This window comes from Orcinus orca, chromosome 9 (assembly GCF_937001465.1).
Source record: "Orcinus orca chromosome 9, mOrcOrc1.1, whole genome shotgun sequence".
Classification (NCBI taxonomy): Eukaryota; Metazoa; Chordata; class Mammalia; order Artiodactyla; family Delphinidae; genus Orcinus; species Orcinus orca.
This window is the reverse complement of record NC_064567.1, coordinates 21,781,182-21,798,445: the sequence shown is the minus strand read 5'-3', so window position 1 is coordinate 21,798,445 and position 17,264 is coordinate 21,781,182. Positions and strand designations below refer to the sequence as shown.

Here is a 17,264-nt window from a genome sequence, read left to right as displayed (position 1 = left end):
TGTCTCAGCATGTTTCTCCTTGGGTTTATCCTATATGGGACTCTCTGTGCTTTCTGGACTTGGGTGGCTATTTCCTTTCCCATGTTGGGAAAGTTTTCAACTATTATCTCTTCAAATATTTTCTCTGGTCCTTTCTCTCTTCTCCTTCTGGGACCCCTATATAATGCAAATGTTGTTGCGTTTAATGTTGTCCCAGAGGTCTCTTAGGCTGTCTTCATTTCTTTTCATTCTTTTTTCTTTATTCTGTTTCGCAGCAGTGAATTCCACCATTCTGTCTTCCAGGTCACTTATCCGTTCTTCTGCCTCAGTTATTCTGCTATCGACTCCTTCTTGTGTAGTTTTCATTTCAGTTATTGTATTGTTCATTTCTGTTTGTTTGTTCTTTAATTCTTCTAGGTCTTTGTTAAACATTTCTTGCGTCTTCTCCATCTTTGCCTCCATTGTTTTTCCGAGGTCCTGGATCATCTTCACTATCATTACTCTGAGTTCTTTTTCTCAAAGGTTGCCTATCTCCACTTCATTTAGTTGTTTTTCTGGGGTTTTATCTTGTTCCTTCATCTGGTACATAGCCCTCTGCCTTTTCATCTTGTCTATCTTTCTGTGAATGTGGTTTTTGTTCCACAGGCTGCAGGATTGTAGTTCTTCTTGCTTCTTCTGTCTGCCCTCTGGTGGATGAGGCTCTCTAAGAGGCTTGATGGGAGGGACTGGTCAGAAATTTTAATTAAGGTAAATGGCTTTTTGGACAACATACGTTAAAAGGCAATTGTTTCAAGATGAATGTTTGTAATAAATAAGATACGATATATCATTTGATAAGTGATTAACTGCTAGTTACAGTATAGCACAGCACTTTATCTTCCTAGGTTTGTATAACCTTTATAACAATATCATAGTCTGTCTTTTATTACAGTTGGCCTGTTCGTCCTTATAGTACATGTGTTCATGGTTATCTATTCTACTAGATTTTAGAATATCTGAGAGTAGGACCTAGAATGATAAACACTACTCGAAGACACTTAAATGTAATATCTTACCACTTACAAAACACTTCTGTATTTAAGCAAGCAAACTGCAACCAAACTGGATTGCTCACATGATAAAACATGTCTGTCATTGTCCTGCTTCTTTGCTTTTGTTGATGATGTTTGCCTCTCTGCCTAATCCAATACTGGTATAGAATCCTTTACCCATAATGCTAAAATTTTGAGAACTCAGCAAAGTATTGCCATCAGAATTCACTCAACAGCAAAAAATGACCCAAACTAATTTAAAACTAAGTCTTAATTTATTCCATGTAGTGAGGATAGTCATACGTATAAAGCAGAAATATTAACATGTCTAAGGTGTCTAACTGCTCTAGGTCCAAAGGGGTTAGTATTAATATAAGAGATGGCACCATATTACCTCTCTAAAATTCTCAAAATACTGATTTCTGAGATACATCTGGTCCCAAGATTATAGATGATGGAATGTGGACCGATATCAACTCTTCAAAATACAATTCATATTGTGCTATAAAGCCTCCTTCCATGGCTGCTCTAAATTTCTCTCCTCCAGTTGTTAATACAATTAATTTAGTCGACCACATATTACACTAGACCATTATTCTACAACATTAAACTTGCATTTAAAATTTTTAGGGACTTCCCTGGTGGCACAATGGTTGGGACTTCACACTCCCAATGCAGGGGGTCTAGGTTCGATCCCTGGTCAGGGAACTAGATCCCACATGCATGCCACAACTAAGAGTTCGCATGCCACAACTAGAAAGCCAGCGAGCCACAACTAAGGAGCTGGTAAGCCACAACTAAGAAGGCTGCCTGCCGCAACTGAGACCCAGCACAGCCACATAAATATTTAAAAACATAAATAAATAAAATAAAATTTTTATAGTTATTTAATTCATTCTGTGTTTCTGCACTCTATCCTCTAGATTTATGCTGTCCAATATGGTAGCCAATAACCATATGTGACTACTAAGCCTTTGAAATGTGGTTATTCCAAACAGAGGTATGCTGTAAATACAAAATATACACCAGATATCAAAGACTTAGTATGAAAAAACAGAAGGTAAAATATATCTCTAATAATTTTATACTGATCATGTTGATAAATTTTATAAATGTTAGGGTAAACAAAATACATGTTTAAAATTAATCTCATCATAAAGAATTTAATGTGGTTACAATAAAATTTAAAATTGCACATGTGACTCACATAGTATTTCTATTGGATAGTGTTGCTATAGACCAACATTGTCCAAGAGAACTTCCTGCAATGATAGAAATATTCTGTATCTGCAGTGTCTAATATGATAGTCACTAACTACAGGTGGCTATTGAGCACATGAATAATAGTATAAATGGCCATATCTAAAGCTGCAAATACAAGTGAGGTGCTACAGAAGTGAAGCCCATAAATCATATCTACTAACCTTGGACAGAAAGCCAAATGCTTCGTAGTTACTGTTTCTCAATTGAACACTGATACAAGTCAATAGTTAGCAAAGGAACACCTACCTTGTTCAAGGTCCTCACAGCTGCATATCTCAAAGCTGGCTTAGGAGAACTACAGAAAAGCTGAAGAACTAGGAAAGAAAAAAGGTCATTGTGAACATAGCTCATTTCAACATATAGCACGTTTCTGAAAATACAGTACATGAAGAATCACATTCAAAATACGCATAAGGCAATTAGATGACAGCATCAAAAATTCACATGGGGCTTCCCTGGTGGCGCAGTGGTTGAGAGTCCGCCTGCCGATGCAGGGGATGCGGGTTCGTGCCCTGGTCCGGGAGGATTCCACATGCCGCGGAGCGGCTGGGCCCGTGAGCCATGGCCGCTGAGCATGCGTGTCCGGAGCCTGTGCTCCGCAATGGGAGAGGCCACAACAGTGAGAGGCCCGTGTACCGCAAAAAAAAAAAAGAAAAAAAAATTCACATGAAAAATACATCATCAAAAATAGAAAAAGTACTTTTTGTTGAGCTATAAAAACTTTAAATACAGGAAACAAAGTTTATTTTTTTCCTAAAAAAGTTAATAAACCCATTAATATCTGAATTTAAAGAGTAGGAATATTTATGGTTGTAAGAGTAAATGGGTTTTTTAAACATGGAGAACTGAAGGCATTAAAGTTACTTGTTTTCTAAGTAAAAACTTAAATTTTTTAATATGGGGAAATGATAACTTCAGAAAAAGAAATACAGTCACCCCTCCAAATCTGCAGGGGACTGGACCCCGGACCTTCCAGGACCCCTAGCAGATACCAAAATCTGGGGATGCTAAAGACCCTTCTATAAAATGGTGTAGCACAATCAGCCCTTGGTATCTGCAGGTTCCACATCTGAGGATTCAACCAACTGTGAATCGATTGGGTTGAATTGGTGGGATGTGGAACCCAAGGATATGGAGGTACAATTGTAACTAAAAAACAGTTAAAATAAACCATTTATGTATCAAAATGTAAAAACTACATATACAGAGCTAAGGTTCAAAATTACCTATTCTGTAGACCTATGGAACTTAAAACAAAAACATAAGAAAATAAACAAAAGCCAGTTATCAAATATACAACTAACCTGAAATAGCAGGTGCCAACTCCCTTGCAGTACAGTTAGGAAGATGGATGATAGCTGAAGCAGCTTCATAAATAACCATTTCATGTTTATTTCGCAAGCAGCTCTCAATGAAATCGAAGACTGGACTTTCATGGCTGACAATAAATATACACAGGCCATAATTAGATATCATAAAGAACAGAGGCAATGTGCATAGTGGCTAAAAGCACAGACAGGGGGACTTCCCTGGTGGCACAGTGGTTAAGACTCCATGCTCCCAATGCAGGGGACCTGGGTTCAATCCCTGGTCAGGGAATTAGATCCCACATGCATGCCGCAACTGAGAGTTCATATGCTACAACTAAGGAGCCTGTGTGCTGCAACTTAGGAGCCAGTGAGCCGCAACTAACAAGCCCACAAGCTGCAACTAACAAGCCCGCGAGCCGCAATTAAGACCTGGCGTGACGAAATAAATAAATTTTTTTTTTAAAAAAAGCAAAGACAGAATGAGAAGCACTTTTGGAATTATGAATGAAGGACCTCTGAAAATACACTCCTCCATAAAAGCAATGAGAATACTGGTGTAAATTTTCAAAATCAACTTTTTCAGCACTCTAGAAGTTAGCTGAAGGATTGCAACAATCCTAGGAACATTTATTCAAGAGGAACAGCTGAATCTTCATAAGAACAGTAAGCGTTCTGGTATTTTAACTTGGTCTATTTCATACCCTCTTCCCAGCTTCATGGTAGCCTTGGAAACCAGGGCCTCAGAACCATACTAGCTATGAAAGCCAGCAGCCTAGTAGCCACTGAAGGAGGCAGATGAATTTGGAGCACCATCAAAAGCCCTGTTCCTGGAGCACTGTCACTACTTGACCTGAATGATGCTCCTTAAAAAAGCCCCATTCATGAAGCTAATGTTTTGGCCGCACTACACAGCATGTGGGATCTCAGTTCCCCAACCAGGGGTTAAGCCCATGCACTCTGCAGTGGAAGTGTGGAGTCCAAACCACTGGACCACCAGGGAATTCCCCGAAGCGAATTTTTATTTCATCTAACTCTGAGAACATTCAGTGAGGAAAGCCCTATCCCCAGGAGGTTTGTCTCCCAAAAAACAGCAGCAATTGCTTAACACTGCAGTTGCCACAGGTACTGATTCTAGTTGGCACAAACAAGAGTCTGGCCAAAAAAACTTAAAAAGAAAATCTAAGAAATGAGATGCCCATAAGGGGCTTTAATTTCTGACATATTCCTGGGGATCTAGAAGGCTGTGCAAATACCCAGGTAAGAGCTTACGGAGCTCTAGCCTCTCACCCATGCTTGACTTTGAGTTTCTGCACAATTAGGAAGGGAAGACTAGGCACAGTTATGCATACCCCAACACACAAAATGCCCACTGAAAAAAAGATGGGAGACATGTTGGTCAAAAGCATTTAAGAAAATCTGTCAAATCATTATCCGAAGACTCAGCTAACCAAGCAGACTTCAGTAGCCACACATGACAAAGAATAAGGACTGCAGAGTTAGTCCAGGAAAGTCACTAAACAAACAACAATAACAAACAGCAACAAAAACAAACTCTGAGAATGGAAAAGGGGGAAATAAGATTGTCAGTTACCACAGTATATTAAATATCCAGTTTTTGACAAAAAGCTATGACACGCAAAGAAATAGTGAGGTATGGCCCATATATAGTGAAAAAATGCAGTCAATAGAAATTATTCTTTTTTTTTTGAAGAAACTTACGTTTTATTTTCAATTTCTTTTTTTTTTGAATATTCATTTATTTTTAATGACTTATTAGAACAAATACCTATAGATATCATTATATATATGATATATAAATTAATTATACAATATATCGTGTATTAATTATTAAAACATACTCTGGTAAATATTATATATTCAATATGAAACAGGAGGAAAGGGGGCAGGGCACAACCTTTAAAAGAATTACATAGCCCGAGGACACAACATAAACTGATTAGAACAAAATAGGTCCAAGATGGCGGACGAGTCTACTTCCACTAGACCTTGAGCCTCAGTATACACTCATTGTAACACATCAGCAAGCTAAGCGACACACCCACAGGTGCCACGACAGTTCCAAGGACGACCATAAAGGTCAAAAAGTGGGCGGTGGCTCAATTCCTAGAAATCCCCACCCCTTCCCCAAATTAGCTGGAATACTCCTCCCACTCATCAGCATATGAAATTACTCACCCCTATAAAACTAACAACCCCATACCCTGGTGCTGCCCTCGCCTTCTTTTTTTATTTTTTTTTATTTTTATTTTTTTTTATAGGTATACCTGGATTTAATTCTCACTTCTACCGCTTGGTAGCTGGATAGCCTTAGGCAAGTTTCATACCTCCCTGAAATTCACTTAATTCAGTCTGTAAAATGGCATAATAACTTATTATAGCATCCTTTTAGGAATTTTAAATCAGTTCTTGAAATAAAAGTACACAATATATAGACAAGTATGGATTCCTCAATAGATGTTTGACCTTTCATTTCTCCAGTATCCCACCCGCATCAAATAAAGAAAAATACTTTTTAAAATTTACGAATATTTCATTGTTGTAAAGTTAAAGCCATAAAAATAATCAAATGGCCTACTATCATACCGTTAGAAGAAAAAAAAAAAGGTGTTCATGAGAGTTCCATATTAGAATACAAGTTTTCCTTAGGCACCTGTTTATGTATGCTATTCTGCTCTTTACAATAAATAATTAAATTTAAAAGACTTAATTCCTCACTTTTAAGACCTTATTAGTTTACAAATTACATATTGACCTATGCTAAATTTTATACCGACCCATGCTAATGAATTCAGTACAGAAAACAAAAAACACTGCACTCAAGCAAACTACATATATATATATATATATATATATAAAACTTATATGAGAATTGCTACTCCAGCTTTCTTTTGGTTTCCATTTGCATGAAATACCTTTTTCCATCCCCTTACTTTCAGTCTGTATGTGTCTCTAGGTCTGAAGTGGGTCTCTTGTAGACAGCAAATATATGGGTCTTGTTTTTGTATCCATTCAGCCAATCTATGTCTTTTGGTGGGAGCATTTAGTCCATTTACATTTAAGGTAATTATCGATATGTGTGTTCCCATTCCCATTTTCTTAATTGTTTGGGGTTTGTTATTGTAGGTCTTTTCCTTCTTTTGTGTTTCTTGCCTAGAGAAGTTCCTTTAGCAGTTGTTGTAGAGCTGGTTTGGTGGTGCTGAACTCTCTCAGCTTTTGCTTGTCTGTAAAGGTTTTAATTTCTCCATCAAATCTGAATGAGATCCTTGCTGGGTAGAGTATTCTTGGTTGCAGGTTTTTCTCCTTCAACACTTTCAATATGTCCTGCCACTCCCTTCTGGCTTGCAGAGTTTCTGCTGAAAGATCAGCTGTTAACCTTATGGGGATTCCCTTGTGTGTTATTTGTTGTTTTTCCCTTGCTGCTTTTAATATGTTTTCTTTGTATTTAATTTTTGACAGTTTGATTAATATGTGTCTTGGCGTATTTCTCCTTGGATTTATCCTGTATGGGACTCTCTGTGCTTCCTGGACTTGATTAACTATTTCCTTTCCCATATTAGGGAAGTTTTCAACTATAATCTCTTCAAATATTTTCTCAGTCCCTTTCTTTTTCTCTTCTTCTTCTGGAACCCCTATAATTCGAATGTTGGTGCGTTTAATGTTGTCCCAGAGGTCTCTGAGACTGTCCTCAGTTCTTTTCATTCTTTTTTCTTTATTCTGCTCTGCAGTAGTTATTTCCACTATTTTATCTTCCAGGTCACTTATCCGTTCTTCTGCCTCAGTTATTCTGCTATTGATCCCATCTAGAGTACTTTTAATTTCATTTATTGTGTTGTTCATCGTTGCTTGTTTCATCTTTAGTTCTTCTAGGTCCTTGTTAACTGATTCTTGCATTTTGTCCATTCTATTGTCCATTCTATCTCCAAGATTTCGGATCAACCTTACTATCATTATTCTGAATTCTTTTTCAGGTAGACTGCCTATTTCCTCTTCATTTGTTAGGTCTGGTGGGTTTTTATCTTGCTCCTTCATCTGCTGTGTGTTTTTCTGTCTTTTCATTTTGCTTATCTTACTGTGTTTGTGGTCTCCTTTTTTGCAGGCTGAAGGTTCGTAGTTCCTGTTGTTTTTTGTGTCTGTCCCCAGTGGCTAAGGTTGGTTCAGTGGGTTGTGTCGGCTTCCTGGTGGAGGGTACTAGTGCCTGTGTTCTGGTGAATGAGGCTGGATCTTGTCTTTCTGGTGGGCAGGTCCACGTCTGGTGGTGTGTTTTGGGGTGTCTGTAGACTTATTATGATTTGGGGCAGCCTCTCTGCTAATGGGTGGGGTTGTGTTCCTGTCTTGCTAGTTGTTTGGCATAGGATGTCCAGCACTGTAGCTTGCTGGTCGTTGAGTGAAGCTGGGTGCTGGCGTTGAGATGGAGATCTCTCGGAGATTTTTGCTGTTTGATATTATGTGCAGCTGGGAGGCCTCTTGTGGACCAGTGTCCTGAAGTTGGCTCTCCCACCTCAGAGGCACAGCACTGACTCCTGGCTGCAGCACCAAGAGCCTTTCATCCACAGGGCTCCTTAATTTGGGATGATTCGTTGACTATTCAGGTATTCCACAGATGCAGGGTATATCAAGTTGATTGTGGAGCTTTAATCCGCTGCTTCTGAGGCTGCTGGGAGAGATTTCCCTTTCTCTTCTTTGTTCTCACAGCTCCCAGGGGCTCAGCTTTGGATTTGGCCCCGCCTGTGCGTGTAGGTCGCCGGAGGGCGTCTGTTCTTTGCTCAGACAGGACGGGGTTAAAGGAGCCGCTGATTCGGAGGCTCTGGCTCACTCAGGCCGGGGGGTAGGGAGGGTCACGGAGTGTGGGGCGGGCCTGCAGCGGCAGGGGCCTGCAGCGGCAGAGGCCGGCGTGACGTTGCAGCCTGAGGCGCGCCGTGCGATCTCCCAGGCGAGTTGTCCCTGGATCCTGGGACCCTGGCAGTGGCGGGCTGCACAGGCTCCCCAGAAGGGCGTGTGGCTAGTGACCTGTGTTCGCACACAGGCCTCCTGGTGGCGGCAGCAGCGGCCTTAGCGTCTCATGTCTGTCTCTGGGCTCCGCACTTTTAGCCGCGGCTCGCGCCCGTCCCTGGAGCTCTCTCAAGCAGCGTTCTTAATCCCCTCTCCTCGCGCACCAGGAAACAAAGAGGGACGTAAAAGTCTCTTGCCTCTTCGGCAGGTCCAGACTTTTCCCCGGACTCTCCCCCGGCTAGCCGCGGTGCACTAACGCCCTGCAGGCTGTGTTCACGCCGCCAACCTCAGTCCTCTCCCGGCGCTCCGACAAAAGCCGGAGCCTCAGCTCCCAGTCCCGCCCGCCCCGGCGGGCGAGCAGAAAAGCCTCTCGGCTGGTGAGTTCCGGTCGGCCCGATCCTCTGCGCTGGAATCTGTCCGCTTTGCCCTCCGCACCCCTGTTGCTGTGCTCTCCTCCGCGGCTCCCAAGCTCCCCCACTCCGCCTCCCGAAGTCTCCACCCGCGAAGGGGCTTCCTAGTGTGTGGACACTTTTCCTCCTTCACAGCTCTCTCCCGCTAGTGCAGGACCCGTCCCTATCCTTTTGTCTCTGTTTAGTTTTTTCTTTTGCCCTAACCAGGTACGTGGGGGGTTCCTTGCCTTTTGGGAGGTCTGAGGTCTTCTGCCAGCGTTCAGTAGGTGCTCCGTAGGAGTTGTTCCACGCGTAGATGTATTTCTGGTGTATCTGTGGGGAGGAAGGTGATCTCCGCGTCTTACTCTTCCGCCATCTTCCCGGAAGTCCAGAAATTATTCTTGAGGGAGCCCAGATGTTGGATGTACTAGGCAAAGCCTTTAAGGCAACTAATATAAATATGTTCAAAGAAGCAAAAGAAACCATATCTAAAGAATTAAAGGGAATTAAAAAGTTAAAGGCATGACAATCATGCCTCACCCAAGAGAGAGTATCAATAAAGAGGAAAAAATGAGTTGTTTGTTTTTTTAAAGGAACCAAATAGAAACTCTGGATTTGGAAAGTGCATAACTAGAATAAAAATTTCAAATCTGCTCAGATAAAAGAACAAGTACCTACAATATGCTGCCTACAAGAGACTCACTTTAGGGCAAAAGTCACACATAGATTGAAAGTGAGGGGATGGAAAAAGATATTTCATGCAAATGGAAACAATAAGAAAGCAGGGGTAGCGATATTCATATCAGACAAAACAGACTTTAAAACAAAGTCCAAAAAGAAAGACAAAGAAGGACACTATATAATGATAAAGGGATTAATACAAGAAGAGGACATTACACTTGTTAACATATATATGCACCCAATGTAGGAACACCTAAATATACAAAATAAATACTAACAGACATAAAGGGAGAAATTGACAGGAATACAATAATAGTAGGAGACTTTAACACCCCATTGACATCAATGGACGATCTTTCAGACAGAAAATCAATAAGGCAAGAGAGATCCTAAATGACACAACAGAACAGATGTACTTAATTGGTATCTACAGGACACTTCATCCAAAAAAAAACAAAAACAAAAAACAAACAAAATACACATTCTTTTCAAGTGCTCATGGAACATTCTCTAGGATAGACCACACACGAGGACACAAAACAAGCCTCAATGAATTTAAGAAGACAGAAATTATTTCAAGCATCTTTTCTGACCACAACAGTATCAAACTAGAAATCAACCACAGAAAGAAAAATGGGAAAAAAAAAATCACACGGAGACTAAACAACATCCTACTAAAAAACCAATGAGTCAACAATGAAATCAAAGAGGAAATCAGAAAATACCTCGAGACAAACGACAATGAAAACACAACCTTACAAAAATCTATGCGATGCAGCAGAAGTAGTTCAAAGAGGGAAATTCAGAGCGATACAGGCCTTTCTTGAGCGACAAGTAAAATCTCAAGCAAATAACCTAACCTACCACCTAAAAGTATTAGAAAAAAGAAAAATAAACAAAAGCCAAAGTCATTAAAAGGAAGGAAATAATAAAGATCAGAGAGGAAATAAATAAAATAGAGATCAAAACAACAATAGAAAAGCTTGATAAAACCAAGAGCTGGTTTTTTTGAAAGGATAAACAAAATCGACAAACCTCTAGCCAGGCTAACAAGAAGAAAAGAGAGAAGACCCAAATAAACAAAATAAGAAATGAGAAATAACAACCAATACTGCAGAAATACAAAAAGTCATAAGAAAATACTATGAACAGTTATAAGCCAACAAATTGAACAACCGAGAAGAAACAGAAAAGGTTCTAGAAACAGCCAGAATTGAATCAAGAAGAAACATAATTTGAACAGACCAATCACTAGAAGTGAAATAGAATCTGTAATAAAAAACAAACAAAAAAACTAAAAAAACTCCCCACAAACAAAATCCAGGACCAGATGGCTTAACTGGGGAATTCAACCAAACATACAAAGAGGAACGTATACCTATCCTTCTCAAATTATTCCAAAAGATTTAAGAGGAGGAAACACTCCCAAAGTCAGTTCATGCAGCCACCATCACCCTGATACCAAAAAGAAAGACACTACAAAAAAAAAGAAAATTACTGGCCAATATCTTTGACAAATAGAGATGCAAAAGTCCTCAACAAAATTTAAGCAAGCCAACTCCAACAACACATATAAAGGATCATACACCATGATCAAGTTGGATTCTTACCAGGGTCACAAAGATGGTTCAACATATGCAAATCAATCAACGTGATATACCACATCAACAAAAGAAACGACAAAAACCACATGATCATCTCAATAGATATAGAAAAAGCATGTGATAAAATTCAACATCCATTCACGATGAAAACTCTCACTGAAGTGGGTATAGGGGAAATACATCTCAATAGAAACCATTTATGACAAACCCAGAGCCAACACAATACTCAACAGTGAAAAGCTGAAAGCCTTCCCACTAAATTCTGGAACAAGACAAGGGTGCCCACTCTTACCACTGCTATTCAACATATTTTTGGAAGTCCTAGCCTCAGCAACCAGACAAGAAAAAGAAATAAAAGGTATCCAAATTGGAAGGGAAGAGGTAAAATTGTCATTATATGCAGATGACACAATACTCTATACAGAAAACCCTAAAGACTCCACACAAAAACTATTAGAACTAATAAATGAATTCAGCAAGGTAGCAGGGTACAAGATTAATATACAGAAATCTGCTGCATTTCTTTACAGTAACAATGAAATATCAGAAAGTAAAAAAAAAAAAGTTTAAAATCGCACTAAACACACACAAACACACACAAAAACACAGGAATAAACCTAACCAAGGAGGTGAAAGACCTATATGCTGATAACTCTAAAACACTGATAAAGGAAACTGAAGATGATTCACAGAAATGAAAAGATATCCCATGCTCTTGGATTGGAAGAATTAATATTATTAAAATGGCCATACTACTGAAAGCAATCTACAGATTTAATGCTATATCTATCAAATTACCCATGACAGTTTTCACAGAACTAGAACAAATAATCCTAAAATTTATATGGAATCACAGAAGGCCCCGAATTGGCAAAGCAATTCTGAGGAAAAAGAACAAAGCTGGAGGTATAACTCTCCCAGACTTCAGACGATACTACAAAGCTACACTAATCAAAATACTGTGGTATTGGCACAAAAGCAGACATATAGATCAATGCAACAGAATAGAGAGCCCAGAAACAAACCCATACAATTAATCTCCAGCAAAGGAGGCAAGAATATACGATGGAGAAAACACAGTGCCTTCAGCAAATGGTGCTGGGAAAGCTGGACAGCTATTTGTAAATCAATGAAATTAGAACACTCCTTCACATCATATATAAAAATAAACTCAAAATGCTTTAAAGACACATATAGGATGTGACACCGTAAAACTCCTAGAAGAGAAGACAGGCAAAACATTCTCTGACATAAATAGTAGCAATATTTTCTTAGACTAGTCTCCCAAGGCAAAAGAAAAAAAAACCAAAAATAAACAAATGGGACCCAATCAAACTTAAAAGCTTCTGCATAGCAAAGGAAACCATCAACGAAATGAAAATACAACCTATAGAATGTGAGAAAATATTTGCAAACAATGTGACTGACAAGGGGTTAATTTCCAAAATATACAAACAGCTCATAAAACTCAATATCAAAAAAACAAACAACCCAATCAAAAAATGAGCAGATGACATAGACATTTTTCCAAAGAAGATATACAAATGGCCAACATGCATATGAAAAGATGGTCAATATCACTAATTAAATGCAAATCAAAACCACAAGGAGGTATTGCTTTACACCACTCAGAATGGCTATCATCAAAAAGTCTATAAATAGGGCTTCCCTGGTGGTGCAGTGGTTCAGAGTCCGCCTGCCGATGCAGGGGACATCGGTTCATGCCCCAGTCTGGGAAGATCCCACATGCCGCGGAGGAGCTGGGCCCGTGAGCCATGGCCGCTGAGCCTGCGCGTCCAGAGCCTGTGCTCCACAACTGGAGAGGCCACAGCAGTGAGAGGCCCGTGTACCGCAAAAAAAAAAAAAAGTCTATAAATAATAAATGCTGGAGAGGGTGTGGAGAAAAGGGAACCCTCCTACACTGTTGGTGGGAATGTAAACTGGTGCAACCAGTAAGTAGGGAAAACAGTATGGAGGTTCCTTAAAAAACTAAAAATAGAGCTACCAAATGATCCAGCAATCCTATTCTTGGGCATATAACCAGAAAAGACAAAAACTCTAATTCGAAAAGATACATGCACCCCAATGTTCATAGCAGCATTATTTACAACAGCCAAGACATGGAAGCAACCTAAGTATCCATCAACAGATGAATGGATAAAGAAGAGGTAATATGCATATATATATAATAAACACACACACACACACACACACACACACACGATTACCCAGCCATAGAAAAGAATGAATCACTTTGCTGTACACCTGAAACACAGTAGTGTAAATCAACTGTACTTCAATTTTTAAAAAACTGAGAGAGTTCAGAAACAACTTTTAAAAAATTCAAATCTGCAATTCAACAGCTGATTTGCACTGACAGTAGAAAAAGCCAGAAAACTTGAGGATAGGTTAAACTGAGATAATCTAGCTGAGGAAAATAAAGAATGAAGGAAAAAAAAACCAGAGCCTTGGAGACCTATGGAATATAGCTAAGTGTACCAACATTTTCATGATAGGAGTCCCAGAAGGAAAGGAGAGAGACAAAGGGACAAAAGGAATAGCCTGAGAAATAATGACCAAAAACTACCAAAATTTGTTAAAAATATTAATCTACACACTTGAGAAGCTCAACAAATCCCAAGTTGGAAAAATAAAAAAAGATCCACATATAGACACACCATAATCAAAGTGCTGAAAGCATAAGACAAAGAGAAAATCTTGACAGAAGCAAGATAAAAGCTACTCATCACATTGTACAGGGGAGCAACAATACAATTAGTGGCTTTTCACCTGAAACAATGAAATAGAGAATGCCATATTCAAAGTGTTGAAATAAAAAGATAAAAATTCTCTATCCAGCAGAACTATGTTCCAAAAATGAAGGCTAATAAAAGGACATTCCCAGATAAGCAGTGACTGAGACAATGTATTGCTAACATACCTGATTTATAAAAAATACTAAACGAAGTCTGTTAAACTGAAAGACTGACTCCAGTGACATGAATAATCAATGAGAAATAAAGTGCACCAGAAATGGTAAATATGTGAGTTAATATAAATTATTCTACAAATAATTTTTTTCATTTCTCTTAACTAAAGGACATAAAATTGTATAAAAATAATTATAACACTGCATTATTGGATAATGCACATACATGTAATATACATGACAATAATAGCAAACAGGAGCAGGGAGAGAACAGAACTATACTGGAGCAAAGATTCTATATTTTACGAAAATTAAATTAGCCTTAATCTGAAGTAGATCATGGTAAATTAAAATGCATATTCTAATTCCCAGGGAAACAACTTTTTTTTCTTTTTTTGCGGTACGCGGGCCTCTCATTGCTGTGGTCTCTCCCGTTGCAGAGCACAGGCTCCGGACGTGCAGGCCCAGCGGCCATGGCCCACGGGCCTAGCCGCTCCGTGGCATGTGGGATCCTCCCAGACCGGGGCACGAACCCACGTCCCCTACATCGGCAGGCAGACCGCCAACCACTGCACCACCAGGGAAGCCCGAGAAACAACTTTTTAAACAGTAAAAATATTGACAGAGAAATTAAAATGATTCAATGAAAATTTTATTTAACACAAAAGAAGGCAGTCAAAGAGGAAGAGAGGAACAAAATAGACACTTCTATAGAAAAAACAGCAAAATGGCGAAGGTAAATACAACCATGTCAATAATTATATTAAATATGAAAGGTCTAAACACCCCAACCAAAAGATAGAGATTGCCAGACAGGATAAAAAAGCAAAATCAAACTATGTGCCGTCTACAAGAGATACACATTAGATTCAAAGATACAAATGAGATGAAAGTAAAATGATGGCAAAAGATATGCCATGCAAACTAATCGTAAGAGATCAGGAGTGGCTATATTAATATCACACAGAGAATTTAAGACAAAATATTACAAGAAACAAAAAGAGACATAATGAGAAGCTGCTCAATACATCAGGATGATATAACAGTGATAAACATATACACACTTAACAACAGAGCCTCAAAATATATGAAACAAAACTTAACACTAGGGCTTCCCTGGTGGTGCAGTGGTTGGGAGTCTGCCTGCCAGTGCAGGGGGCGTGGGTTCGTGCCCCGGTCCGGGAGGATCCCATGTGCCGCAGGGCGGCTGGGCCCATGAGCCATGGCCACTGGGTTGCGCGTCCAGAGCCTGTGCTCCGCAACAGGAGGGGCCGCAGCAGTGAGAGGCCCGCGTACCGCAAAAAACAAAAACAAAACAAAAAAACTTAACACTAAAGGAGAAATAGATCTTTTAACAATAAGAGCTGGAGATGTCTATACCTACCCAATAGCTGATAGAACAACTAGACAAAATCATCAAGGATATAGAGGACCTGAACAATTTAATTCCTCAACTCAACCTAGAACATTCAACCCAGTGACTATAAAATACATTCTTTTCAAGTGCATATGGACAGTTCTCAAAGACAGATTAAATGCCAGTCATAAAATAAGTCTCAATACATTTAAAAGGATAGAAATCATCAAAGCATATTCCCCAGCCACGACTGAAGTAAATTATAAATTAGCAACAGAAAATAAAGGAAATCCCCAATATTTGGAAATTAAACAACTTATTTCTAAGTAACCCATGTATCCAGAATAAATCAAATGGAAAACAAGAAAAAATCTGAAACAGAATGACAACAAAAACACAGTAAATCAAAATTTATGAGATGTAGCCAAAACAATGCTTGGAGGTAAATTTATAGCTCTAAACACCTATACCAGAAAAGAAGAAAGGTCTCAATTCAGTAACCTAAGTATCCACAATAAAGAAATTAGAAAAAGAAGAGTAAACCAAGTCCACAGCAAGAAGAAAGTAAATAAAGATCAGAGAAAAGATCGATGGACTAGAATGCAGAAAAATAACAATAAAAAAAATGAACGAAACACAAAGCTAGTTCTTTGGAAAAATTCAACAAAATTGACAAACCTTTAGCTAGACTAAACAAGGAAAAAAAAAAGCGAAGAATACAAATTACCAAAATCAGGAATGAAGTAAAGGACAACACTACTGACCCTAAAGGAATTTAAATGATTATAAGAGAATACTATAAACAACTATATGCCAACAAATTAGATAACTTAGATGAAATGGCAAAATCCCTAGAAATACCAAACTACCAAACCTGACTTACAAAGAAATATAGAATCTAAACAGACCTATGAGTTAGTTACTTAAAATCTTCCCTCAAGGGCTTCCCTGGTGGCGCAGTGGTTGAGAGTCTGCCTGCCGATGCAGGGAACACGGGTTCGTGCCCCGGTCCGGGAAGATCCCACATGCCACGGAGCAGCTGGGCCCGTGAGCCATGGCCACTGAGCCTGCACGTCCGGAGCCTGTGCTCCACAACTGGAGAGGCCACAGCAGTGAGAGGCCCGTGTACCGCAAAAAAACCCAAAAACTTCCCTCAAAAAAAGCAAAGGTCACAACAGCTTCATTGGTTAATTCTATCAAATATTTAAGAAATAATACCAATCCTTCACAAACTCTTTTATAACATAAATGAGGGTACACTAACTCCCAGCTAATGATGTGATGCCATTATTACCTGGATAACAAAGCCTGACAAATTCTCAGAAAACAACAGACCAATATCCCTCCTGACATAGACATATGAACTCCTTAACAAATTATCAGCAACCTGAATCCACCAATACATAAAAAGAATTATATATCATAATCAAGTAGCATTTTTCCCAAGAATGCAAACAAAATTGATTTAACATCAGAAAATCATGAGGACCTTCAAAATGGCAGAGGAGTAAGACGTGGAGATCACCCTCCTCCCCACAAATACATCAAAAATACATCTACATGTGTAACAACTCCTACTGAACACTGGCAGAAGACCTCAGACTTCCCAAAAGGGTACAGAAGCTCTCAGGCGACCTAAACGCAGAGGGAGGGCCAAATCCAAAGCTGAACCCCAGGAGCTGTGTGAACAAAGAAGAGAAGGGGAAATTTC

General features: G+C 39.2%; 1 protein-coding gene across 4 annotated transcripts in view; it reads right to left on the bottom strand.

Moving 5' to 3' along the window:
• The window catches only part of COPG2 (COPI coat complex subunit gamma 2), a 159,021-nt gene that overhangs the window by 88,153 nt on the left and 53,604 nt on the right, over window positions 1–17,264 (bottom strand). For all 4 annotated transcript variants that reach the window (XM_004272190.3, XM_049714609.1, XM_049714608.1 and 1 more), the window contains 2 exons: window positions 3,578–3,711; window positions 2,520–2,587 (listed from right to left, as the gene is read on the bottom strand). In XM_004272190.3, the coding sequence (XP_004272238.2) occupies window positions 2,520–2,587; window positions 3,578–3,711 (202 nt within the window). The remainder of the gene's footprint in view (window positions 1–2,519; window positions 2,588–3,577; window positions 3,712–17,264) is intronic.